This window comes from Anolis carolinensis, chromosome 3 (genome assembly GCF_035594765.1).
Source record: "Anolis carolinensis isolate JA03-04 chromosome 3, rAnoCar3.1.pri, whole genome shotgun sequence".
In the NCBI taxonomy this organism is placed as follows: Eukaryota; Metazoa; Chordata; class Lepidosauria; order Squamata; family Dactyloidae; genus Anolis; species Anolis carolinensis.
Window position 1 is genome coordinate 185,249,679 of NC_085843.1, and position 27,505 is coordinate 185,277,183.

Below are 27,505 nucleotides of genomic sequence, written 5' to 3' on the forward strand. Positions count from 1 at the left end.
ACCCACAGGTTGAAAACCACTGCACAAGTAAAATACACAGATAAAGATGGTGCTAGGTCTTAAGACTGAGCACTCAGGAGTCAAAACTCAAATCACTATGTTACCTTAGCGTTGTTTTTTTAAAACTTATTTTTTTTAAAAAAAAAATCTCAACAGAAAATAAATGTACAGGCAATCCATAAGTTACAAACATCTGACTACATTCAACTCCTAGTTACAAATGGGCGTTAAGACAACAGAAAGTGAGAGGAAATCTACCCCTAGGAAGGGAAATTCACTCCTGTAAGTGTTATCATGGGAGAAGCTTTATCCACTGAAGCTTTATCACCAATCCTTGTTTCATAACAATCCAAAATTTTCAAAATTGTTGCACGGACACAATGTGAGATAAATCTTAACAGACAAAAATAAACATCATAGGAGTCAGATATAAGTCAGATGTTTGTAACTTGGGGGTTGCCTTGTCAATCCTTCCCTATGCTATCCAAAACTAAAAAAAACTGTTTGACTGAACTTACACTTAAAAATGTACGTGTTCTGATAGACATATAAATTCAACTTAAGAACAAACCTACAGAACCTATCCTTTTGTAACCCAGGGGTTGACTGTATTGCTGTTGTGGGTCTTCGTGTCATTTTCAACTTATGGCAGTCCTAAAACGAACCTATCATTGAGGGTTTTGGGCAAAATTTATTCAGATAAGGTCTGCCATTGTGTTTCTGGGGCTGAGTGTGACTCGGCCAAGGTCACCCAATGGATTTCCATGCCTGAATCAGAATTTGAATAGATTTCCATGACTAATTCAAAATCTGATCACCAAAAATCCTAGAACAACACTCAAACCATGACACTGTGTTGGTAGATCTGTCTTGTTTTAAATCATGGATACCTGGATCTTCCACAATCCATTCTTAGTTTTCTGCTTTTCCATGTACATCTGTAGGTAATTCAGAATGTATTAATGTAAGAGAGCATTAAATAATTTTAATGGTGCACAGATTTTAGCTAGGATATTTCTGATAAGGTTTAGATTGAACTATTCTTTTTACATAAAAACCAGTGAGAAAGTTATTTTAAAATTTTAAAAAATCTAATTTTGAAAAATCTATTACAGTAATTGCAAATCCTCAATTTTATCTACTCTGTATCAAGTAGAACCAAGAAATAAGAATAAGATGGCAATAACTTATATGGCTCATATTTTGAGGACAGAGGTGATATTTATGTATGTTTGCACGAAAACATGAATCTTCTGCAAGAAACATGAAAAAGTCTATAACAGAACTGTATTAACTGACAATTAAATATTAATAAATTGATGAAGTCAATTAATACAAAGTTGTTCATCAAAAACATCATTTAGACAATAACACAGCTTCTAGTACTCAAGGAAATAATTTTCACATGTCAGCAATCTTTGTTTAGTTTTGTCCAAGTTAATGCAAGAAAGAAAACTCTTCAAAGAGGTCCTTGGTTGTTGTTTTCTTAAGGCAAGCATGCCTGTGTAACAAACTCATTATCAAACATGCTACTTAATATAAACTATCAACTTAATAATGTAATCTCTGGATACAAGATTCTTTGATCCACCAAAGTAGATTTTCTGTCAACTTCGAGATTTCCTTTTGTAGGTGTGGAACTATGAAGATCAAGGTTTTAGTTCCCTATAAAATATTAAATTAACTGGGTAGTTTTACTCTCTCCAGCTTGATTTAGTCAGATGATTATGAAGATGAAGGGAAGAAGAGATGACCTATATGCACTAACTTGAGCTCCCTGGAGAAAAAGGGAGGCTCTAAAAACAACACAACCCCTATATTAGCAAGATACATCCCAAGATCTCCCATAGATACCTGAAACTGTGGCTAATGGTGAAACTATATTTTGACTGCACTTGGGCCAGAGGTATACCACAGAATCACACTGGGGGACCTGGCAAGGTCCACAAACACTTTTTGGGAGGGATATTTTTGGAGTATGTGTAAATAAAGCCATGGCTATTGAATCTATTGATAAGGTATAAATCAGGCATCCTCGAACTGTAGCTCTCCAGCTGTTTGGCCCTCCAACTCCCAGAAGCCCTAGGCAGCTTATTTAATGTTTAGGAATTCTGGGAGTTGAAGGCCAAAACAGCTGGAAGGTCACAGTTTTAAGGATGCCTAGCACAACTGCTGTGCTTGTATACATATCCATGTCTACAGAATGATTATGGATATCCTATGCTTTATTCTGCTTTATTTTGGCAAAATGTATTTAATAGTTCTAAAAATTAGCACTGATAACTGAAAAAAATAGCTTTAAGTGCTCTTACTACCCTACATTTTACCTAGGAACTGCTACATTTTGCTTCCCTACATGATATGGGATCAATCAGCTACCATTTAGATTTTCTAGCTCATATCCTTCCCACTTCATTCCACATCCTTGTTTACGGTTCCATAGAATGGTGTCAAGAAACAAAGGAAGTTCAATGTAACTTTCAACAAAGGCTAGCATTCATTTAAAAGAATTCAGCACTTTTGGAAAAGCTATATTCACAGATATGTGTCGAATCAGCAGAAACATGTGGACATATTTATAACACAGAGAGTAGCATCCTGTTTATGATATATGCAGACGTAAGTCCACCTTACACTTAAGTACAGTAGAGTCTCACTTATCCAACATAAACGGGCCAGCAGAATGTTGGATAAGTGAATATGTTGGATAATAAGGAAGGATTAAGGAAAAGCTTATTAAACATCAAATTAGGTTATGATTTTACAAATTAAGCAAAACATCGTGTTATACAACAAATTTGACAGAAAAAGTAGTTCAATACACAGTAATGCTATGTAGTAATTACTGTATTTACAAATTTAGCACCAAAATATCACAATGTATTGAAAACATTGACTACAAAAGCACTGACTACTAAAAGCCAGACAGCACTGGATAATCCAGAACGTTGGATAAGCGAATGTTGGATAAGTGAGACTCTACTGTATATATATTTTTTGTCACTGTGATGAGGATAAAAGGCATTCCCTTTTATCCTCAATAACCAAACCCTCCTCGCCACTGCCCAGGCCCAACTCACTGTTTTGTTGCAACAGTGTCTTCACCACTCCATAGCTGGTAAAGAGTGGAGGGGATCAGACAAACATCTGATTAAATCTCCATAGCCAGATACAGATAATATCATTTGCTAAGAACTCCAGGGGACTCCAGCAGATCTCAGGTCTCTACCTAACTATGGGGCCAAAGCTAGTAGTTTCTCCAATCTCCCCCATTCTCCAACGAGTGCTGAGGATAACAGGAAGCCCTGGCAGAGATCCACATGCAAAACTCTTAGAAAATGCACATCCATGCTAGAACTTAGTCAAGAAGTCCTATTTTTCCGAAGTTGTAGCCTGTAGTGATCTCAGTAGCCTTAACATGACGTGTCAGCCAGCAAGAGAATGTCTTTCAGAACATATGCCTTTTAAGATGATTTTTAAATGACTGATAAATTGTTTTATTATGTATTACTCTCATATGGTTTTTTAAACAGACGTTGTTTGTCATCTTTTATCTATTGTTGCCTGTCTCAAGTCATCAGAAGAGACAGATAAGAAATAGTAATAATCAAATGCCACATTGTAAAAAAAAACCTATGAATGGGTCAGCGTGATGTAGCAGCGCCAACACTGTATCATTTGTTCAGACAAAATGTTCACTTAAGGCATACAAGTTCTCACAGTTTCACCCATCTCAAATGTTTGTGAGGACAAAACTGAATAAATCTTATTTACATTTTCCTAAATTTCCTTGGGGAAAAACTGGGAATAAATGCCAAGCTATTAATTCCTTTTCCCTGCCTTATCTCTTTATAACATTTTCCTTAAAGGCTAAGGGAGAAAAGTAATTTTTGTTTGTTTTTAAAATAACCTTTCAGCTTTTACGGCAAATTCTCATATTACTAATGTGAAGGCTCTTACTTTCAGAAAAAACCACTATGATGCAACGTAAAATATTATTGTTTCAAAAACAGACAACTTCAAAACTAATTTTTGAAAACACATCTACAAATTAACTGGACATATGAAATTTTAGTTTGTTTTACACCATCTAACCCTAAGCTATCTTAATCTGAAAAAAATGTGTGTGTATTAATGTAATATTACAAAATCATTCTAGAATGTAGCATAGCAAAATAAATTGCTGTGACAAAGTGCTTAATTAATGACATATTCCCCATTTTTTATATCAGCAAATTACAAATGACAGTTCCAGCAACTGCTGATGACAAGTATTGTGGAGCAGAGACACAACTTGACATATTATATTCATGTTTTGAGTGAATCTTACAAGAGAGGAAGGTACTATCTCATCACTGCAGGCCATACTTGCTCCTACCATGATCAGAAATGGCAATGCTATCAGAAGTGGATCCAGGAGCCATCCCAAAAATCTATGTTAAACATATTGGGCTTGGGTGGTGATAGGAAGCAAATGTGCCAAACCTTTGTGGCATTTTGGGGCAACATTTGGCAAAAAAAATGGCTAGAGTTTTTATTAAAATTGGAAGAGATCTATAGATTTGATGGGATATAAAACTAGGTCCTGGGAGCAGCAATTTTCTCACTCCCAGAACAGCATGTTCAGATGGCTGACTCAACATTCAAACATGTTGAGAACCACAAAGTAACTTTTGACCGTAGCTGAATAACTATAACGAAAGGATCAAATAATCCCTTTTGGGTAGAAATTGAGCATATAACTGCCATAGGTTAGTCTGGTTGCAGTGTAACATGTCTATACATTCCATTCAATAGTCACTGCCAAACATTGATTTAAGGGCTTCATAAACTTTTTCCACTCGTGTCCCCTTTCAGTCCAAGAATGTTTTATGTCATCCAAGTATATGAAATAGTTATAAAAATCAAATATTTACTGATAATAAACTAGCAATTGCAAGGCTTGCTAAACAGGCTGATTTTCCCATTTTGTGGAGTACAGCTGAAGCATTTTCTACAGAAACCATTGTAAATATGACACATTGTTGCTAACAGATTTCTGTAAATGGGGAGCATTCAGAGACGGATGCCTGTTACCAAATGCTTGGTGACCCCAACACTGAACTAAGGAGTCAGGACCCACAGTTTAAGAAGCTATGATCTAAACAACAGTCTACACTTCCATTCAGAAATCCCTATTAAACATCTGATTTAGGCAACAATACATAAAAACTTGGATGGGAGAATACCAGGTGCTCTAGGCTATACTTCAAAGGAACTGGCAAAATCACCTCCGAGTATTCCTTGACTAGGAAAACCCTATCAAGCTAATGGGGATCACTGTAAGTCGACAGGTGACTTGAAAGCACATAACACACACATACAAGTTACACTGTAAAAGAAACTAGGCCACACTAAGATCCAGATTCAAATATACAGCCCATAAACCAGGCAGATATGGTTGGGGGGAAAAACAAATTTTATGTAGTTAATTAGCTCCAGAAAGTTACAAACCTACAAGTTACTGAAAAATGTGTCTCTGCAATGTTTTGATGAACATACTTACATGTACATGTGTAGATCCAAGAATTAAAAATAACCATACTGAGAGTTTATCCATACACCTGAGGAAAATTCTTATTCACACTATATTTTCCTGATCTACATACTACGCATTTGCCTCCTGAACATCACCCACAGCATGCACATTGTAATGAGTTCATATTAAACAGCCACACGCGTCCCCTGGATGAACTCACCTCAATGTGAGCTTGTTGCTGCAAAACTAATCTCATTTGTACAATTGATGGGTACATAGCAGTGACAATCCAGCTTTCTTTTCTTCTCGTCATACATGCAAACATCTGTATTTCTGATCAAGTCACCTTTAATGATCCTGTTTTGTACATATGTGCAAGTACTAGTATACTGATCTGTGAGTGTTTGCATACATGCCCCTTCTTTAAATCAATACAGGCAGCCCCCAAGTTATAAACAAGGTATGTTTTGTAGTTGTGTTCTTAAATTGGATTTACATATAAGTCAGAACAGGTACATTTTTAAGTGTCACTCCAGCCAAAAATATATATAATGGCATATTTAGCTTTGGATAGCATAAGGAAAGGTTAACATTCCTGTTGTATTTGTTTTGCTATCTGTACTTCTGTTCAAAAAATTTCACTTCACTTTCTGTCCCCTGTGATGACTGGTTTTTGAAAAATGTGGCTTGTCCTAGAAACACGGATTGGTGATAAAGCTTCAGTGGAGACACCTTTTCCCTATAACTTTTTTCAGGGAGAAATTTCCCTTCCAAGTGGTAGATTTCTCTCACTTCTTCTTGTCTCACTCCCATTCTTAATTAGGAGTTGCTTTTAAGTTGGATGTTTGTAACTCGGGGACTGCATGCATTAGTGGCAAACTTAAAATTCACCTGTGACTGAATCCACTTCTTGGCAGGAATGATCATGTGACCTGCTGACCCTGGTTACCTTCCATCAATCAGTTCAGGGCACCTCCAACTCCTCCCTCATCTCCAATGCAAAACCACTTGTTGGGAATGAGCACATACAGAGAGATCTTGAATACCTGAGATATTTGGCCAGAATGCAGAATAAATGGCAACCTTTTTTTTAAGGGCCAAGCAACCAGTTGGGATGTGTACTGTAATTGCATCAGCCCCACTGGCTGCCAGTCTGCTACCGAGCAAAATTCCAAGTGCTGGCTTTAGCCTAAAAAGCCCTAAACAGTTCCGGCCCAGCTTACCTGTTCAAACACATCTCCCTTTATGAACCAGTTAGAGTATTAAGATCGGCTAGGGAGGTCCTGCTACCTTTGCAGGTGTGATTAGTGGGAACGAGAGACAGTGCCTTTTCGGTGGTGGCCCCTCGGCTGTGTAACTCCCTCCCCAGTGAGATTAGATCGGCGCCCTCCCACCTAGTGTTCAGAAAACAGCTTAAAACTTGGCTGTGCAAGCAGGCATTCAATGAATGATAGCAATATGTAAACAGCAACAAGAAACTACGGAATCAATGCAATGTTTTAAATGCCTTAATGTTTATGGTTTGTTTGATGCTCTATATAGTACTAGCTTTGCCCGGCCACGCATTGCTGTGGCTTATGGGAATCCTTTGTTGGCCAGGTGGAATAGCAGTGAATAGCCTTGCAGTCTCAAAGCCTGGCCGTTTTCTGGAGTAGCTGGAGCTTTTTGTTGTATGAAAGTAGAGGCATGGATGAGGGGTTATGCTGCCAAGTTTAGTGTTTCTGGGATGTGTAGTTTTGTTGTTTTGTCCTAGGCCGAAATTTCATTACCCTTTTATATATATAGATTAATGAGCTAATTTATGGTTATATATATTGCTTTTAGACTTGTAACGTTTCTTTTATATGGTAGTGAGGCATTGAATCTTTGCCATTTATTATGTTATGAACCGCTTTGAGTCCCACTAAGGTTTCTTTTTATCGTGTCAAAAACGATTTGAGAACATACTGCAAGTCGCTTTTGGAGTGACAGAATTGGCCGTCTACAGAGACATTGCCCAGGGGACACCCAGATGTATTAACTGGGAGGCCTCTCTCATGTCCCTGCAAGCTAGAGCTGACAGACAGGAGCTCACCCCATCTCACAGATTTGAACCTCCAACCTTCAGGTCAGCAGTTCACAAGGGTTTAACCCACCTTCCCCTAAGGGTAAGAAAAGTGGTATATAAATGAAATAAATAGTGAATGCAATGTGTCAGGACAGTGGCCAATATGAGTACAATTTTTTTATCCAAATAGATAACCCCAGAATCATGCATTGACATCTACTCTTGATTCTCATTATACTTTCGCTCTTTTTAATTTATCGCCTTGACGTATTCTGAGCACATCACCACTAGTGGCTTTACACAGCTCTCCATTTCTCAGGCATGTCTTTGTCAGGGTTTGCCAAATACTCGCCTTTCATTTTGACCGTGGGGGAGTTGGGTCCGGCCGACTGCTTCCGCCATCCTCTCCAATTCTGGCAAAGGCTCTCTGCCTCCGAAATGAAGGAACAAAGGGAGTCTTCCTCGAAGCGATCTGAGTCTTCAAATGAGAATCTTTCCCCGTCCTCCCACTCTGCAAACATGAGTTCCATCACATCCACAAACACCGGGGAGGGAAAAAGGCAGGCCTTCTCTCTGCCGGAGACACAGTGGCAGGACTCCAGGACAAAGTGTGTTCTCAGCCCTTCAGGCTCAGTGGCTTATTCCATCTCCAACGGAGCAACTACGGAAAGCCAAGGAAAGTGAGGTGGAATTAGGAGCATGAAGTACACACAACTCTCCAAAGGCAGTCTTCCTGAAGAGACAGAAGGGTGAAAGTGCATCAACTACACTGTAGTGACTACAGGGCTCCCAGCTGAGCTGGCATGTGGAGAGCGATACTGAGCGAGCAGGCAGAAGAGCCAAGGTCTCACCTCAGGAAACCCCGAAGGCAGGCTGTTGCTCTGCCTGGAAGACGAGGAAGAGGCTGAAGGGGGAGGGGGAGAACAGCGAGGTGGGAGGGCTAGGCAGCCGGGAGCCGAAGGGAAAGGGCTGCAAGGCCGGCCGTCGAAGGCTCCTTCCGGCTGGGCCCAGCGCCTGGGGCCCCTCAGAGCCCGTTTCCCTTCGAGGGCCAAGGCGCGGCGGGAGAGGCCTGGGCCTAGCCTGCCGCCCGAGAGACAGAGACCGCCTCCTGGCCTCAGTCGCCGCCGAAAGGACTCTAAAATGGCCCCCCGCGCGAGGCGAGCCTCCCTCCCTCCCTTCCTTTCCTCCCTCCCTCCTTCCTTCTCAGGGAAGAAGAAGCCTTTGCTCTCCTCCCCTTCGCCAGCTGAAGCTCGTTTCCGGTCGCGCAGCTTCCGGCTTCCGCCAAAGTGGGCCATAGAGGCGGGAGGTTGAGTGGCAAGCGCGCGGGGGGCGGGGCTGCGGGAACCCTAGAAGTAGGAAGTGTTAGAGGCATGCAACCATCACGTCAGACAACTTGGAAGTCAGGGTTGTTGTATGTCTTTCGGGCTGCGTGGCCATGTTCCAGAAGTATTCTTTCCTGAAGTTTCGCCCACATCTATGGCAGGCATCCTCAGAGGTTGTGAGGCATGGATAAACAAGGCAAGGAAAGGAATATATATCTGTGGAGAGTCCAGGGTGTGACAAGAATCCTTTGTCAGTTGGAAGCCAGCATTAATGTTTCAGTTAATCACCCTAATTAACATTGGAAAGGTTTGCCTCTTGCCTGGGGGGCATCCTTTGTTCCGTCATTAGCCATCCTTGGGGCTCCTCTGCCCTCAGAGTGTTGCTTCCCATCTACTGTTTTGATTTTAGAGTTTTTTAATACTGGTAGCCAGATTTTGTTCATTTTCATGGTTTCCTCCTCTCTGTTGAAGTTGTCCACATGCTTGTGGATTTCAATGGCTTCTCTGTGTAGTCTGACATGATAGTTGTTGGAGTGGTCCAGCATTTCTGTGTTCTCAAATAATATACTGTTTCCAGATTGGTTCATCAGGTGCTCTGCTATGGCTGATTTCTCTGGTTGAGTGAGTCTGCAGTGCCTTTCATGTTCTTTGACTCGTGTTTGTGCGCTGTGTTTGGTGGTCCCTATGTAGACTTGTCCGCAGCTGCATGGTATCCGGTAGACTCCTGCAGAGGAGAGAGGATCCCTCTTGTCTTTCGTTGACCGTAGCATTTGTTGGATTTTCTTTGTGGGTCTGTGGATAGTTTGTAGGTTGTGCTTCTTCATCAGTTTGCCTATGCGGTCAGTGGTTCCCTTGATGTCTGGTAAGAACACCTTTCCTCTGGGTGGATCTTTGTCTTGACTCTCGTGGCTTATTCTTGGCCTTACAGCTCTTCTGATGTCTTGGAAGTCCCTGAACAGACTCAGAAGTGGAGTGGGCAGATCAAAAGACAATCTGTGTAAATGGCACTTCCTAGAGCAGCCGGCTGTTAGGAATTGTGGGAGTTGGAGTCCAAAACACCTGGAGGGCCAAAGTTTGCCCATGCCTGACCTAGAAGAATCCTCCACCTTGTGCAACTGTTCAGCAGAATAAATAACTCCGCATCTGGGTTGCTGTGAGTTTTCCGGGCTGCATGGCGGTGTTCTAGAAACATTCATAGAATCATAGAATAGTAGAGTTGGAAGAGACCTCATGGGCCATCCAGTCCAACCCCCTGCCAAGAAGCAGGAAATCACATTCAAAGCTCCCCGACAGATGGCCATCCAGCCTCTGCTTAAAAGCTTCCAAAGAAGGAGCCTCCACCACAGTTCGGGGCAGAGAGTTCCACTGCCGAACAGCCCTCACAGTGAGGAAGTTCTTCCTGATGTTCAGGTGGAATCTCCTTTCCTGTAGTTTGAAGCCATTGTTCCGCGTCCTAGTCTGCAGGGCAGCAGAAAACAAGCTTGCTCCCTCCTCCCTATGACTTCCCTTCACGTATTTGTACATGGCTATCATGTCTCCTCTCAGCCTTCTCTTCTGCAAGGTAAACATGCCTAGTTCTTTAAGCCGCTCCTCATAGGGCTTGTTCTCCAGACCCTTGATCATTTTAGTTGCCCTCCTCTGGACGCTTTCCAGCTTGTCAACATCTCCCTTCAATTGCGGTGCTCAGAATTGGACATAGTCATTCTCTCCTGATGTTTCGCCCACATCTACAGCAGGCATCCTAAGAGGTTGTGAGGTTTGAGGGTGTTAGGGGTTCAATTTTCAGTTTAAAAAAAAAACCCTGGTTTACTCATGAATTTTAACTAGTTAACCAAATCCCCATGCTAAGTCTATGAGATTCAAAAAATTGAGTCCCTCCAGACACTATCTCAAGCAGATATTGACAGGTCTGTAGATGCAGGGGGTGGTCTAGGGGTTCAACCCCCCCCCCCGAAGTTTTCTAAACCCACCCCATTTTTTTTTCTGGCTACATCCCTGTGTCCACATGCTTGTGGATTTCAGTGGCTTCTCTGTGTAGTCTGACATTGTGGTTGTCCATCATTTGTATGTTCTCAAATAATATGCTGTGTCCAGGTTGGTAAATAAAGAATAACACTCTGAAAACAGGGGCATTCCAGACAGGAAACAATCATGGCCAGCAAACATCTCCCAACAAAGGATTCTCCCAGGCAGGAAGCAGCCACGCTTTGAAGCTTCAAGGCCATTCAATGCTAATCAAGGTGGCCAATTGCAACATTCACACTCGCCTCCTGCAGACAAGAGTTCTTTCTCCTATCCTGGACAATCCACAAATATATAAACCCCGCTTGCCTAGTTTCCAATAGACCTCACAACCTCTGAGGATGCCTACCACAGATGTGGGCAAAACGTCAGGAGATAATGCTTCTGGGACATGGCCATACAGCACAAAAAATTCACACCAACCCAATGTTGTTAACGACAGCAAGGCTTTTGATAACAAAAAAATTGGAAAGGAGGGATAGAAATTCAGATAGAAGAATGATATAAGGAAATATGGAAATTAGCAATAAATTATAAATTAACATGTAATTTAAAGGATAAAAAAGGCCTAAAGAAAAATAATGATTTTGAAAACATTTGGAAAAAAGTTACTGAAGTAACATTGAGAAAAGAAGATGGGAAGCAACCTGCACCAGAAGAAATGGAGTTCTGGTGAAACCACAAAGAAGAGGACTCCGGAGATGAGGAGCACAATGAGGGAAATGAGAAGAAATAAATATATGAATGATAGAGATTGTACTTTGTAATGAAATGGAATGAAAATGTAATAAAATTATTGGTATTAATAATAATAAAAAGAATAGGGTTCTACAGTCACCTACGGACCCACTGCCAAGGCACACTTGGAAGACACTCATACTCAGACAGGAGTGATTGCTGATGATTATGATGACAAAAAGGTAAGACACACTGGGTATTAATGGAGCCATGTCTTCTATTTTATATAATTTTGTGCATGTCATAACTTGAGTCCAATTTCTTGATATCAGAATGTTCCAAAGATAACCAGATGGCTAATGTTCTTCCTGTTGTGTACCTTCAGATGCTTCCCTACCTATGATTTATCCTTGGCAAGATTTGTTCAAAGAGGATTTGCCATTTCCTTCCTCTAAACATAAGAGTGTATGACTTTTTCCAGACTTAGTCAGTGGGTTTTCATGACTGATCTGAGATTCAGACTCTGGTTTCACAGAGGCTTAACCCAACATTCAAACCACCATGCTATGCTGGCTCTGTATTCAGAGGCAGCCAAATATAGGTCTGGGTGTACACTCATTACTACAGTAGAGTCTCACTTATCCAACACTCGCTTATCCAACATTCTGGATTATCCAAGCCATTTTTGTAGTCAATGTTTTCAATACATCATGATATTTTGGTGCTAAATTCATAAATACAGTAATTACTACATAGCATTACTACGTATTGAACTACTTTTTCTGTCAAATTTGTTGTATAACATGTTTTGGTGCTTAATTTGAAAAATTATAACCTAATTTGATGTTTAATAGGCTTTTCCTTAATCCCTCCTTATTATCCAACATATTTGCTTATCCAACATTCTGCCAGCCCGTTTATGTTGGATAAGTGAGACTCTACTGTACCTTCTTTTGTGAGTTACATTGCATCACTGCACTATGCAGTGCCAAATAATGTAGTTCTTCACTATGGAGCAAATAATTGTGAACTGGAAATAATTAATCAGTGCCATTTTTTAAAGTCATAGACACCCAAATCTTTCCTTTATGCTCATGATCTGTATATTGCCACGGCTATTTCTGTAGTTGGGTTATTTTTATGGTTTAGACAAGCCCTTAAACTCTCGACAAGGATGATTCTTGTTAACTCCACTAATAAATGTTTTGGAAATTATCCTAAAGTACTTTGTTTGTTGGAATAATATTTTGGACAAGTTACAACCTTGTCTCAGAAACAGATGTTATACTACCAAAAGCAAAATCTGCAACATTTTAATAAAGTAATTGTGGAAGCTTGTTTGGTGAATGAAACCTGAGTTACCATTTTGTGGTAACCCTGAAGATTGCACTTTGATACAGAAGTGGAACAGCTCTTGTGAGGCTGCTTATAAATCCTAAGTATCTCCTATCAGTTTCATCAATTACTGGATGGTTTAATAAAAATATCCCACCACGGGTTTATACATACCACAGGTTTATAGCACAGCAGGTTAAAATGCATGTTATAGAAGTTCCTGGTGGTTGGCAGTTCAAGGTTGTGTCAGGGTCAGAGGCGGTCCAACCATAAGGCGAAATAGGCATTTGCCTGTGGTGCCATCGTCCCGGGGGCACCATCGTCCTGGGAGGAGGGCACCACTCTCCACCTCCTTCTCTTTCGGGCCTTCTAGCGGCCACGCTGGGCCTTCCGGCCAGCGCAGATCCACCTTTGCACCACGCAAGCCCACCTTTGGGGCCTTCAGAGATTGTGAGGTCTGTAGGAACTTGGAAGCTAGGTATGTGGGGTTTATATATCTGTAGAAGGTCCAGGGTGGGAGAAAGGACTTTTCTTTGAAGCAGGTGTGAATGTTGTAATTAATCACCTTGATTAGCATTTAATGGCCCTGTGGCTTCAAGGCCTGGCTTCTTCTTGCCTGGGAGAATCTTTTTTTGGGAGGAGTTAGCTGTCCCTGATTGTTTACTGTCTGGATTTCTTCTGTTTTCAGAGTGTTCTTCTTTATTCATTGTCCTGATTTTAGAGGTTTTTTTTTTAATACTGAGGGCTATCTGGGTTATCTAAGTCCACACTGCCCTATATCCCTGTTCAATGTTTAGTGCTAAATTTGCAAATATAGTAATTCCTACATAACATTACCATGTATTGAACTGTTTTTTCTATTGATTTGTTGTAAAACATGATGTTTTGGTGCTTAATTTTTAAAATCATAATGTAATTTGATGTTTTATAGGCTTTTCCTTTATACTTCCTTATTATCCAACATTTTCGCTTATCCAACGCTTTTATTTTTCAGTGATTGGTTTGGGGGGGCGCCAAAATTCTGTTCGCCTACACTTGAAAAATACCTAGGGCCGGCTCTGGTCAGGGTGAGCTCTCACCGTCAGCCCAGCTTCTGCTTACCTAACAGTTCAGAAGCAACAATGTAAGTAGATAAATAGGTACTGCTTTGATGGGGAGGTAAAAGACACCCTGAAAAACATACCAGCAAAAATCCAACCAGATAAGGTGTGATGACTCATGGGCCTTGTAGTCCTGTTCCTAGTACTATTGTGGCAGACGAAGAAGAAAATATGGGGTTTTCGCCGGTTCAGCAAGAGCCGGAGTCTCTTCACCTGCAGGATGTTGATGTTTGCCCTCAAGAATTCAGCCAAACAGGCCTTGGGCAGAACTCCCCCCCGTTTTCCAGGAGGGAAAATTATTCTAAAGATAGGGGAGTCAGGGAGGCTAATCGGAGAAGCCTGAGAATCGCTGCCAAACAAATGGCTGATTAGGTCTGCTTCCCTTGGGAAATTCTAAGGAGTCATGCATCTGGACAGAGTTGGGTTTCGCTTCTCGTTCTCTAGGGAAAGAGTTCTGTTGGCGGGAAAACGAGACCCAATATAGGTGTTTGGCGCGAGGGATTCTTTGCGGAGTCAATTGATCAGCTTGAGGAGAGAGATCGTGTGTGGACTTCGTAATCCCAGTTCCTTGCTTTCCGGATCTAGCTTCAAGCCTTGCCTTGTCTCACGGTTTTACCACGGACTCTGTTCATGCTTCATGTTCGTCTTGCCTCCAGTCACGGATCTAGTCAAGAATCAAGTTTATTTCCAGCCTTGTTGTCAAGCTTCATTGGACTTTAAAGACTCTGTTATTTCCCCACACTATTGCTTGGCAAAGTGTGTGTTTCGGTCAAGTGGATTAAAACTTTGAACTCTAATATCTTATATTGGACAATACATTTCTGGACTATATTTGACCTCATCTGAAAGGTCTGCTTCTGAACTATATTCTTCACTTGTTTTTATTGATTTTATATATTTCTTTAATAAAGATATTAGATAGAGACTGGCCTCTGTGTAAGGTTATTGGTGCTCTGCAGCCAGGGTCCTGACATAAGGCGTCCATGGATGACAGGCTCCTTGGCATGAAAAATGAAACAACAGCACTTCCCCATGACTGAGTCGAGCACAACTGGATGCTTGAGATGGAAAGAGGGAAGCCCTGCCTCTGTTTCTGTATTGTCTGTCTTTGTCAATTGCATAATGGCATTGAATGTTTGCCTAACCTGAGTCCCCTCAGAGAGATGGAGCAGAATATAAATAAAGTATATTATTATTATTATTATTATTATTAATAATAATAATAATAATTTGCCATTGTTGCTTTTAAACATAAGAACCACTCATTTACTCCTATGCTATCTGAGCTGGATTTGTCTGGGATGAAAACAGAATAGAAACAATATTTTGTGTAATGTTTGCTTTATTTACACAGGTAGAACATACATAGAACACAGAGGTATATCAGCTTTCCCAGGCTTATGAGCATTTCATGGAAACACAGGATCCCAACTACTTATTTATAAATAATAACAATAAGAAGAATAATACATTTCTATTACCCACCCCTCTTGATGGCTCCACTTTATATTCCACTTTTTCTGACACTGTATAACATTTTAAAAGCACAATACAAGTAAAATCTCTTTATTGAAAAAGTTAGAACACAATTAAACTACATTACTTTTTAAAAAACACAAGTTAAAAATAGCATCAAAAGATGCTTAATAGATAATAAAATAAAAATGCAACCCCCCCCCCAAAAAAAAATAAAAAAGCTCTGTCTGCCACAACAGCACTCTAAAATCAAATGCTTCATTAAATGAAAGGGTCTTTATCTGCTGGTGAAAAGAGCAGGGAGCTGGTCGATCAAATCTCTCATAGAAGGTAGCTTTATATCTCGGGAGTCGCCACTAAGAAGGCTCTCTCCCATGTCCATTCCCAATGTGCCTGAGATGATGGAACCAAGAGAAAGCAGATCTCAGAAAGTTGGCAGCTCATAGGTAGCAGTTTTTCAAACAGCCGGGACCCAAGCCTGTCTCTTTACCAAACTATCTCTTCACAATTGTCTTTTTTTTACAAAGTTCTTTCCCATCTTTGAACCCTAACATTCTCAAAGCAGGTAACAACTGCATAAGGAGGCAAACACACTAAAGCACAAATATAATAAATAACACAGTTCGCATATTGGAAACTTTGGACAGTATCACTAGTTTTAAAAGGTATTTGTTTTGCATATTTTCTGTTCACAGGGAAATTATTGGCTGCATCTCAACCAGATTCCATTGTATGTTGAGAAAACACACCAACTGCCATGAACTGCTACTTGACTAAGCCAAATTAGAAGGAAAAATACAGATTGTAGAAGAGCACAGAAGATACATTTTCCTCAGATCCTGGAGAAAAGAAGGTATGATATATATCAAATTGTCAACTCAGAACAAGGTAGAAGAATTAACAGCTCCTAAATGAAGGTGAAGATATAGACAAGAATGGATGGCGGTTTTTTTAATTATGTCAGAAGCAAATTGAGAATATACTGCAAGTCACTTTGTGTGTGAGAGAATTGGCCATCTACAGGGACGTTTCCCAGGGGATGCCCGGATGTGTTACCATCCTGTGGGAGACTTCTCTCATATCCCCGCATGAGAAGCTGGGATTGACACATGGGAGCTCATCCCTATCTCGCGGATTCAAACTGCCAACCTTCATATTTTCAGGTCAGCAGTTCAATCGGCACAAGAATTTAACCCACTGCGCCACTGCATGGGTTGTGATGTTTCTTCTCACCAAAATCCATGTATCTAAATACACTTTGTTTCTGCTTCCAGTGTTTTGTTTCTAAATTAATACTTGTCTTCCTTCATGTCAAGCTCTGCCATAATGAACTAACACATTCCTTCTGTCATGATGACAGACCTCAAGCTATTCATGAGCATGTTTTCCCTGGTTCCCAAAAGTAGTTGGTCACCATTACTATTATTTTCTTGCAATACGTAACTTCTAAGAAGTTTAGATCAAACATAAGTTTATGGTGTAAAGGAAAGATGCTATTCCTAGGCAAAGAAACACAATTGTGTTTTCCTTTGTTTTGTGAAGGAAGGAAGAAAATGTAAACAGGATCCAAGTAGTCCTCAGATCTACTCATTATCTTGAGTAACAGACTGAAGAAAAGAAATACGAACCTGGAAAGGATGAGATCTAACCAAGCCAATACTGTGAGACTGGTAACAGTAGCTCATGTCTGGCATGACGTTTACAATTTATACTACTACTGATCACCACAAACATTTGAGTTTTCCAACACAGAGGTCATCAAAATATATTTTCCATCTGCCTTGGACTGACTCCCTTTGCTATCTTTTCAATTGTTCACACTCTGGAGATGGTGGTTGTAACTATGGTCCTGGAAATCAACCATCATAGTGAACCAAGGTTAACACAAAAATTGACAATATATTTAATAAACAGACAATAGTTTGGAAACTCACTTCAGGCCACGGTTTCTGATTGCAAACAATGATTTGTAAGTTCTGACATGTCAACCCATAGCTAAGCTTCTAAGCAGATACTCATTGTGCCTGCTTAGAAAGAAATTGGAGAATGAAACATGAAGGAAAACAGATGGGGAGCCATCATATAAAATCTAGTATAAATAGATACTAGAATCGACAGCAAAGGCTATAGTCTCAGTGAGAAAATCTGACAGCATAAATATGGTGAGAAATTTTACTTATACAGTAGAGTCTCACTTATCCAACCTTAGCTTATCCAACATTCTGGATTATCCAACACAATCTGCCTTCCGCCCATATCCACAGCTGTTTCTCTAGGCAGCAAGGACGGAACTTTTTATGCATTTAACTTCCAACAATGTTGTTACTGTACATTTATTTTATGCAATTCGATCTTTATTTGTAGTCAATTCTTTAGTAGTCAATGTTTTTGTAGTCAATGTTTTCAATGCATTGCGAAGCTTTCGTGCTAACTTCGTAAATACATTAATTATTACATAAAGTTACCATGTATTAGACTACTTTTTCTGTCATGGTGTTTTGGTGCTTAATTTGTAAAAGCATAACGTAATTTGACGTTTAATAGGCTTTTCCTTAATACCGCCTTATTATCCAACATTTTTGCTTATCCAATGTTCTGCCGACCCGTTTATGTTGGATAAGTGAGACTCTACTGTACAATCATGATGTTTTATTAGGATGCTGAGCTAAAGTGGGGTTAACAGTGAATCCATTTTGAATCAGTGGTGATTCTATTGAAGAGACTGTAAAGCCACTACATCTCATTCAACCAGGTTTTCATGTGAATATAAGGACATGAAGGATACAGATCTTAGAATTTCATTCACTCACTCTCTTCAGTGGTCTGTTCACAGTGCACACTTACAAAGAAACCTGCTTTAAGTACCAGTGGAAATAACAGACACACAAACAGAGAAAGAATGTACATCACTGATCACTGTTTTAGACTCTGCTTGCAAAATCCATATTTGGGTTGAAATTCTCATATCAGTTTTGTCACCTTCTTGATCCAAGGCACAAATCTGCTGACTTTTGTGTAAACACCAGGGGAATCTTTTCGCCCACATCCGTAACCCCAGGAAGTGATCCCTAGAATTACCCAGTGTCCGTTTGACCTTTGGCACATCAGTGGTCCCCCACTGTCTCCCTGACAACTGTCCACACGGTTTTCTTCAGAGACGTTTCCAGCACAAAGCATACGATTGCTAAATTTCTTCCCATAACGGGACTTGCACACTTCTCTTGGGAGAAGCGGTACTGAGCCCTGAAGTAAGGTCCTTGAATATGATCTCCCTGAAATAGGAACAAATGACAAGTAGTGTAGCTCAGTTAGCAGAACAACGGCAATTTAAGCAATTCATTATACAAATCTACAAACTGAAAAGGTAGTTTTTTTATTTTTTAAGCCATCAAAGCTTCTACTTTCCCACAGTGGGGGAATTTTTGACTCTGCTCTCATTGTCAGATGAAAGCCCTGAAACACGACAATATTTCTAGGAGAATCCTTTCCCATCAGGAGTACACAAACCCATCTACTCTTAGTTATTGAGCACCGATACTTATAAACACTCAAATAGTTGGGATGTTTACGATTATCTAAATCTGATGAGAAGAATGATTTATTTCAATCAACTGCCAGATCTTCTAACCAATAGCTGTCACAGTTTTTGTAAATTGTGCTAGTCGGGCCTTGCCCCATGTGAGCCGCCCCGAGTCCCTGTGGGGAGATGGTGGCGGGGTATAAATATAGTATTATTATTATTATTATTATTATTATTATTATTATTATTATTATTATTCAAACACTAAAGGGCTATGACTATAGCACAGCAGGTTAAACCACCAGCTACAAAAGATCTTGCTGACTGGAAGGTTGACAGTTCAAGCCGTGGGCAGGGTTAGCTCTCATCGTAAGCCTAGCTTCTGCCTACCTAGCAATTCGAAAACAGTAATGTGAATAGACAAATAGATACCGCTTTATGGGAGCTAAAAAGTGCCCCTGAAAAACATGCTGGTGGTTCAATCGACAGGCTTTTCGGCGTGGAAAAATGGAACAACAGCACCTCCCCATGGCCAAGTCGAGCACAGCCTCCAGATGCCGGAAATGAAAGAGGGAAGCCTGCCTCTGTTTATGTATTGTCTGTCTCTGTCACTTGTATAATGGCATTGAATGGTTGCCATATACCGTATATACTCGAGGATAAATATAAGCTGGGGCACCTAATTTTACCACAAGAAAATTGGGAAAACATTGACTCCAGTATAAGCCGAGGGTGGTAAATTTCAGAAATAAAAATAGGGGCCCCTAATGGCACAGTGTGTTAAAGCGCTGAGCTGCTGAACTTGCGGACCGAAAGGTGCCAGGTTCAAATTCTGGGAGCGGAATGAGCGCCAGCTCCTGCCAACCTAGCAGTTCGAAAACATGCAAATATGAGTAGATCAATAGGTACCGCTCCGGCGGGAAGGTAACGGTGCTCCATGCAGTCATGCCGGCCACATGACCTGGAGATGTCTATGGACAATGCCGGTTCTTCGGCTTAGAAATGGAGACGAGCACCAACCCCCAGAGTCGGGCACAACTGGACTTATTGTCAGGGGAAAACCTTTACCTTACCTTTACCTACTAGCAACAATAATAGAGAAAAATAATAAATGTAATAATACCAATAATAATAGAGGAAAATAATAAATGTACCATATATTCTCGAGTATAAGCTGACCCAAATATAAGCCAACCAGGGCCCTCACCCTCACCTCAGTATAAGCCAAGGGGGGTTTTTTCAGTCTTAAAAAAAGTGCTGAAAAACTATTATTTATTTCTCACATTTATATCCCGCCCTTCTCACCCGAAAGGACTCAGGGCAGCTTACAACAGTGGCAACAATTAGATGCCCATACAAACCAATATAAAACTGAACATAAAACAGTTAAAACTATTAAAATACATTATGAATTAAAAATATACATTTCAAACATAAAAACTAGTCTTATACTCAAGTATATACAGTATATGTACCTGTAATCCGCTCTGATTCCCCTCGGAGAGATAGAGCGGAATACAGTATAAATAAATTATTATTATTATTATTATTATTATTATTATTATTATTATTATTACTATTAAAGCCTGCTTTGCACATATTTTCTTGTTTGTTTTCTTGTGAGGACATTTGTTTTAATTTTGAATTAAAAGTAAAAAGAGCTGCTCCTTCCACAAATGAACTCATCTTATGCTTAAATTTGTCATGGAATTTTAATATCTTAATGGCTATAGTAAAAGCCAAGATTCTTCAGAGCTAGATTTACCAAATGTGAAAAACACCCAGTGTTTATTGCTTCCACCCATGTGAGAAATCATGGCACAATCCACATTTACCTGTGTCTCCCCAGCCAGATATGAAGCATGCCTGCCGGTCTATATCAGCCTTCTCCTTCTTGCTGGGCAGGCAGACAGGACGGACGTGGTGATTGAAGGAAAGACACTTCTCCTCTTTGCCCTGAATTCTGACAAGGGCAATGTCATTGTCATTGCTGCTGGACTGGTAATTCCTATGAAGGACAATCTTCTCCACAGGCAACTCTCTCTCAAATTCATCTCTCATACCAGTATGGTAGTCTCCCACACGAAGAAGGTAGCGCCGTACATCTACCCCAAACCTGGCCATGAGAGAACTGGTTATTTCATAGTAAAAATACTGAATTTCAGTCAAGTCACTTTCCTCCATCTTTTCTTCCATGATGAGATTTAGAGTGTAGGGGATAAATTCTAGACTGTCATTTCCTAATTCAAAGTACAGTAGAGTCTCACTTATCCAACCTTCGCTTATCTAACATTCTGGATTATCCAATGCAGTCTGACTCCTACCCAAATCCACACCTCTTTCTCTAGAGAGCAAGGACCCAATTTTTTACAGATTTAACTTCCAACAAAGTTGTTACTGTGAATTCATTTTATGCAATTCCATCTTTATTTGTAGCCCATTTTTTAGTAGTCAATGTTTTCAATACATTGTGATGTTTTGGTGCTAAATTCATAAATACAGTAATTACTACACAATAGTACAGTAGAGTCTCACTTATCCAACACTTGCTTATCCAATGATCTGGATTATCCAACGCATTTTTGTAGTCAATGTTTTCAATATAACGTGATATTTTGGTGCTAATTTTGTAAATACAGTAATTACAACATTACTGCGTATTGACCTACTTCTTCTGTCAAATTTGTTGTAAAACATGATGTTTGGGTGCTTAATTTGTAAAATCATAACCTATTTTGATGTTTAATAGGCTTTTTCTTAATCTCTCCTTATTATCCAACATATTCGCTTATCCAACGTTCTGCCGGCCCGTTTCTGTTGGATAAGTGAGATTCTACTGTAATTGTAATTGGAGCCCCAGTGGTGAAGTGCGTTAAAGCTGTTAGCTCCAGCTCCTGCCAACCTAGCAGTTCGAAAACATGCCAATGTGAGTAGATCAATAGGTACCGCTCCAGCGGGAAGGTAACAGCGCTCCATGCAGTCATGCCGGCCACATGACCTTGGAGGTGTCTACGGACAACGCCAGCTCTTCGGCTTAGAAATGGAGATGAGCACCAACCCCCAGAGTCAGACATGACTGGACTACCCTAAAGTACTGTGTATTGAACTACTTTTTCTGTCGATTTCTTGTAAAACATGATGCATTGGTGCTTAATTTGTAAAATCATAATGTAATTTGATGTTTAATAGGCATTTCCTTAATCCCTCCTTATTATCCAACATTTTCGCTTATCTAACGTTCTGCCGGCCAGTTTATGTTGGATAAGCAAGACTCTACTGTAGTACTTTTTTCATGTCTGGAGTGAGTTGAGAAACTGCAAGTTGCTTCTGGTGTGAGAGAATAGGCCACGGGATGCCTGGATGTTTGCTCATGGGATGCCTGGATGTTTGATGTTTTACCATCTTGTGGGAGGCTTTTCTCATGTCCCTGCATGGGGAGCTGGAGCTGACAGATGGGAGCTCACCCCACTCCCTGGATTTGAACTGCCAACCTTTTGGTCAGCAGTCCTGCCGGCACAAGGGTTTAATCCATTGCACCACCAGAGGGCTCCAAAGTAGTACATAAACTACTTGCATTGTATAAACAAAGAGAATCACCACCTCTGTCACTTTGTATTGACAAAACATGCATTTAAGGCAGGCATTTTAGGTGTGTGCAATACCCTCCTCGGCACTAGATTGAGAGCTCCTTTTCAGTCAAATGACAACCAACCATCCCACACTATTACTGGCACTTTAAGCGACTTTCCCATACATGGTTACCTTTTGAAGCAGTGAGCTGCAGTCACCACCCAGCAGTTGCTAATAAGAGTTGCTCCACAGAGCAAACGTGCATCTCTGTGAAACCCCTTTAGACGTAATGAGACCTGCCATGGCCAGCCTCCTCTGAAAGAGAAAAAAAGAAGTGATGCAAGCGGCAGCAGAATGGGAACCCTATCTTATAAAGGGTCACTACTAGATCCTGCCTCACCTTTTGCTAATTGACACATAAAAATAAGCTGACTGGATATGGTTTAGTGGGAAGGCTAAAGTTTATTGAGTCATGCTAAGTTTGCCATCTGTCTCGTTGAGTTGCCTGCAATAACTGTATTAGATAAATGTTTTTTAATGTTTATTTATTTGTTATTGTAAACTTGTTTTTATAGGTATTGTTTTATATGTATGTTGTATTGTATTGTTTTTTACATAATGTTGTGAGCTGCTTTGGGTCCAGTTTAGGGAGAAAAGCGGGATACAAATAAATAATAATAATAATAATAATAATAATAATAATAATAATAATAATAATATTGAAACAATAGACATTGACAAAATTACGATCTGTCAACTGCAAAAGGCCACCCTACTGGGATCTGCACGCATCATCCGAAAATACATCACACAGTCGTAGACACTTGGGAAGTGTTCGACTTGTGATTTTGTGAAACGAAATCCAGCATATCTATCTTGTTTGCTGTGTCATACAATATAATAATAATAATAATAATAATAATAATAATAATAATGATGATGATGATGATGATGATGATGATGATGATGATGATGATGCTGGCATTATAAATTGGACACAGGTGGAACTGGACAATTTGGACAGAAAAACAAGAAAACTCATGACCATTCATCATTCACTGCACCCTCGCAGTGATGTTGACGGCTATATCTGCCTAGAAGATCAGGGGGCAGAGGACTCCTACAAGTAAAACAAGCAGTCAAAGAAGAAGAACATGCCCTGGCAGAATATGTAAAGCAAAGTGAAGAACCTACTTTGATTGAAGTCAAAAATCAGAAACTCCTCAAAACACAGCAGACAAAAAACCAGTACAAGAAAACCACACTACAAACTAGAGCTGACAGCTGTCACAACAAAACATTGCATGGAAAGTTTCTTGACAAAATTGAAGGAAAAGCTGATAAGGAGAAGACCTGGCTATGGCTCACAAATGGGACCCTGAAGAAGGAGACAGAAGGCCTGATCCTTGCAGTCCAGGAGCAAGCCATCAGAACAAATGCAATCAAGGCCAAGATTGAAAAATCAGCTGATGACCCAAAATGCAGACTGTGCAAGGAAACAGACGAAACCATTGATCATATCTTCAGCTGCTGTAAGAAAATTGCACAGACAGACTACAAACAGAGGCACAACTATGTGGCTCAAATGATTCATTGGAACTTATGCCTCAAGTACCACCTCCCAGCAGTAAAGAACTGGTGGGATCACAAACCTGCAAACGTATTGGAAAATGAGCACGCAAAGATACTGTGGGACTTCTGAATCCAGACTGACAATGTTCTGGAACACAACACACCAGACATCACAGTTGTGGAAAAGAAAAAGGTTTGGATCATTGATGTCGCCATCCCAGGTGACAGTCGCATTGACGAAAAACAAGAGGAAAAACTTGTTTGCTGTGTCATACAATAATAATAATAATAATAATAATAATAATAATAATAATAATAATAATAATAGATTAGAATAACATAAATGACATCAGTGCAAGTATCCAGACTGTGTTGTCGAAGGCTTTCACTGAGTTGTGCATTTTCCGGGCTGTATGGCCATGTTCCAGAAGCATTCTCTCCTGACATTTTGCCCACATCTATGGCAGGCATCCTCAGAGGTTGTGAGGTACTTTACAACCTCTGAGGTACCTCACAACCTCTGAGGATACCTGCCATAGATGTGGATGAAACATCAGGAGAGAATGCTTCTGGAACATGGCCATATAGCCCGGAAAATGCACAACAACCCAGTATCCAGATTCTTCGGTGTTGCTAGTTATCACCGAAATCAACCCTTCAGCACTCAATGCCGTACAGGTATGCACAGCATAAGATGACAATAAGGAATGTACTTCTGAAAAGCATTAGAAATAGAGGCTGAGAGAAGGAACTCATGTTTCTTTCATGTAAAATGATATATAGTACAGACACATCCAATTTTCATCCAGCCGATCAATGCTTCCTGACAGTAAGAATATCTTTGTTTCTTTTTCCAATGTGAACACAGATTTGGTCATGCATTTCTTCCCCACTTAAGAATGCAGCAAAAGTTTCAAGGTGGCTTATGATGTCTATTTCTAAGGCGTCTTTGAAGTTTGTAATAATAAAATGTCACCCTTGTGTAACTCTGACAAGGCAGTTTCCATCCAAGATGGGTCACATCACAATTGCTTTCTGTACTTGAGCAAAAAGAGACAGACTTGACAAAACCTCGGACCATCTAGGACACAAATACTGAACCAGTGTCTATATGCCATTGCAGGCCAGTGACTGTTTTTATGTAACTTGTGGTGTCATCTTCCAATTAGCAGCTGGAAAAAAAATAAAAACAGTTGCAGTGTCCTTCTGCTTCACAGTGTTTGTTACCTGTTGCTCAGCTGGGCAACAAAGTGGGGAAATACTTTCATCAAGACTGCCAGGAAACTTTGGAATGCTGTTGCAGCATGATTCCTTAGTGTCTAGTTAAATACAATGTTTTACCTTAAAGCAGTGGTTCCTAACCTTTTTTTGACCAGGGACCACTTGACCAGAGGCCACTTTGACCAGGGACCACTTTGAACAGGGACCACTCTCCAACATTAGTACCAAAAGAGGAATTGGTTTTTGGTCAACCTTAGATTTGGTTTGGTTATTTGGGGTGCTGATTCAGAAAATTGCATTGGATTACATCAGCTCTAGTTTCTCATACAGAACATGTGCCATCCAGTAGTCGCCATCTGTTCACCCACAAAAAACCATAATTAATAAACCTGGTGGTTTCGCAAGACCAGTCGCTCTCGTTGCAACAGTGTAGTAATGGCGAGGCAGCGGACCATATTTTAGTTCTGGCAGACCACTGGTGGTTCATAGACTTAAGGCTGGGAACCACTGTAATGTTTCTCACACAAATTCCAGCCATCTTACCAGCTGTTAGGAATTGTGGGAGCTGAAGTCCAAAACATCTTGAGGTGCATAGTTTGAAAAACTCTGCCTTAAAGAAATAGATTTTTATATACCTGCTTTCTGATATACTGCAACATATAATTGTATGTATATATTCCAAATTACTTGGATGTGTTTTTATTAACTGCATTCTTCCAATTTTACACTGATAACTGTTTTGGTTAGACCAGGGGTCCTCAAACTTTTTAAGTGGAGGGCCGATTCACAGTCCCTCAGACTGTTGGGGGGCCAGACTATGATGAAAAAGTCAAAAAATTAGGATTGTTTTGTGTGCCTTAATATCATTTCAGACTTAGATCAACCTTAACATAAGACCATAGGTAAAAAAGAGACCTTCAAAGACCATCTAGATGGTATCATAAGACCATCAGTAAGGAAAGGGACCCTCAAAGACCATCTAGATGATCTCATCAGGCCACCAGAAGACCATAGATAAGGAAAGGGACCCTCAAAGACCATCTAGATGATCTCATCAGGCCATCAGAAGACCATAGATAAGGAAAGGGACCCTCAAAGGCCATCTCGATGATCTCATCAGGCCATCAGAAGACCATAGATAAGAAAATGGACCCTCAAAGACCATCTTGATGATCTCATCAGGCCATCAGAAGACCATAGATAAGGAAAGGGACCCTCAAAGGCCATCTCGATGATCTCATCAGGCCATCAGAAGACCATAGATAAGGAAAGGGACTCTCAAAGGCCATCTAAACGGTCTCATAGGACCATAGGTAAGGAAAGTGACCTCCAAAAGCCATCTAAATGGTCTCATAAGGCCGTAGCTAAGCAAAGAGACCTTCAAAGACCATCTAGACAATCTCATAAGACCATAGATAAGCAAAGAGACCTCCAAAGACCAGGTAGACTGAGGTCAACCCTAAGTCTAAAGTTTAGGACAGGGGCCAGGTAAATGACCTTGGAGGGCCGCATCCAGCCCATGGGCCTTAGTTTGGGAACCCCTGGGTTAGACAGATGTGTTTGAAAAGTGTTGGGTGGATACAGAGATGGCTGGTCTTTTAAGTGTTCTTCATGTGGTTCTTAGTGGGGGGAGGGAGTCCCTCACTCGGTATGGAGGGAGTGTAACTCTATTTATAATGGACTAAACTCTACCTCAACCTATAATAATAGGTATCTTACCTGCGAGCCAGGAAATCCACTGCTAGTCAGTGTTGACAATACAGGGATAAATGGACCACTCTTTCAATTTATATTTCTTATGCTGCTGTTCTAACTGCAGTTAAGAGCAAGCACTGAACTCTGACTGAATTCTGCTCAGTTAAAGATATTTTCATTGGCACTTTGTAAAATATATATTTGTTTTGCTCATGCATTACACAATTATGAGGCAGCTGACCTTTTGACAGTCTGATTATGCATGGTTAGAAGAGATTAAAAATAATCCTTGATAACCTTTTTGAATCAGTGTTAATTCTTAGTTTAGGATAATGAGGCAAACCACAGGAGAAATTGAGAGGTTAAATACATCATGATTAATCCTTTTCCATCATGCAACAAAACAATTGGGTCACTATGATAAGCCAT

The 27,505-nt window shown here is 40.3% G+C and overlaps 2 protein-coding genes and 1 long non-coding RNA gene across 14 annotated transcripts in view; 1 reads left to right on the top strand and 2 right to left on the bottom strand.

The window, feature by feature from the left end:
• zswim8 (zinc finger SWIM-type containing 8) overlaps positions 1-8,695 on the bottom strand; it is a 65,399-nt gene extending 56,704 nt beyond the window's left edge. Inside the window, exon 1 of one of the 2 annotated variants that reach the window (XM_008114260.3) lies at positions 7,918-8,695. In XM_008114260.3, the coding sequence (XP_008112467.2) occupies positions 7,918-8,095 (178 nt within the window). In that variant the 5' untranslated portion in view covers positions 8,096-8,695. The remainder of the gene's footprint in view (positions 1-7,917) is intronic. The other variant, XM_016994934.2, reaches the window with a different exon arrangement.
• Positions 8,696-9,092: 397 nt separating this feature from the next.
• Positions 9,093-16,774, top strand: LOC134298037 (uncharacterized). Of its 3 annotated transcripts, XR_010005014.1 has the most exons (3): positions 9,093-11,829; positions 13,917-14,045; positions 16,194-16,774. It is a non-coding gene; the product is annotated as an uncharacterized LOC134298037 (long non-coding RNA). The 3 variants fall into 3 exon arrangements; XR_010005012.1 differs by lacking the exon at positions 13,917-14,045; XR_010005013.1 differs by lacking the exon at positions 9,093-11,829 and having other exon boundaries at positions 11,836-14,045.
• LOC100551814 (neurotrypsin) overlaps positions 15,347-27,505 on the bottom strand; it is a 54,154-nt gene continuing 41,995 nt past the window's right edge. For all 9 annotated transcript variants that reach the window (XM_062977460.1, XM_062977459.1, XM_008114256.3 and 6 more), the window contains exons 15-17: positions 22,781-22,903; positions 20,854-21,134; positions 15,347-18,770 (exon numbers count right to left, since the gene is read on the bottom strand). In XM_062977460.1, coding sequence (XP_062833530.1) covers positions 18,460-18,770; positions 20,854-21,134; positions 22,781-22,903 — 715 coding nt within the window. In that variant the 3' untranslated portion in view covers positions 15,347-18,459. The remainder of the gene's footprint in view (positions 18,771-20,853; positions 21,135-22,780; positions 22,904-27,505) is intronic.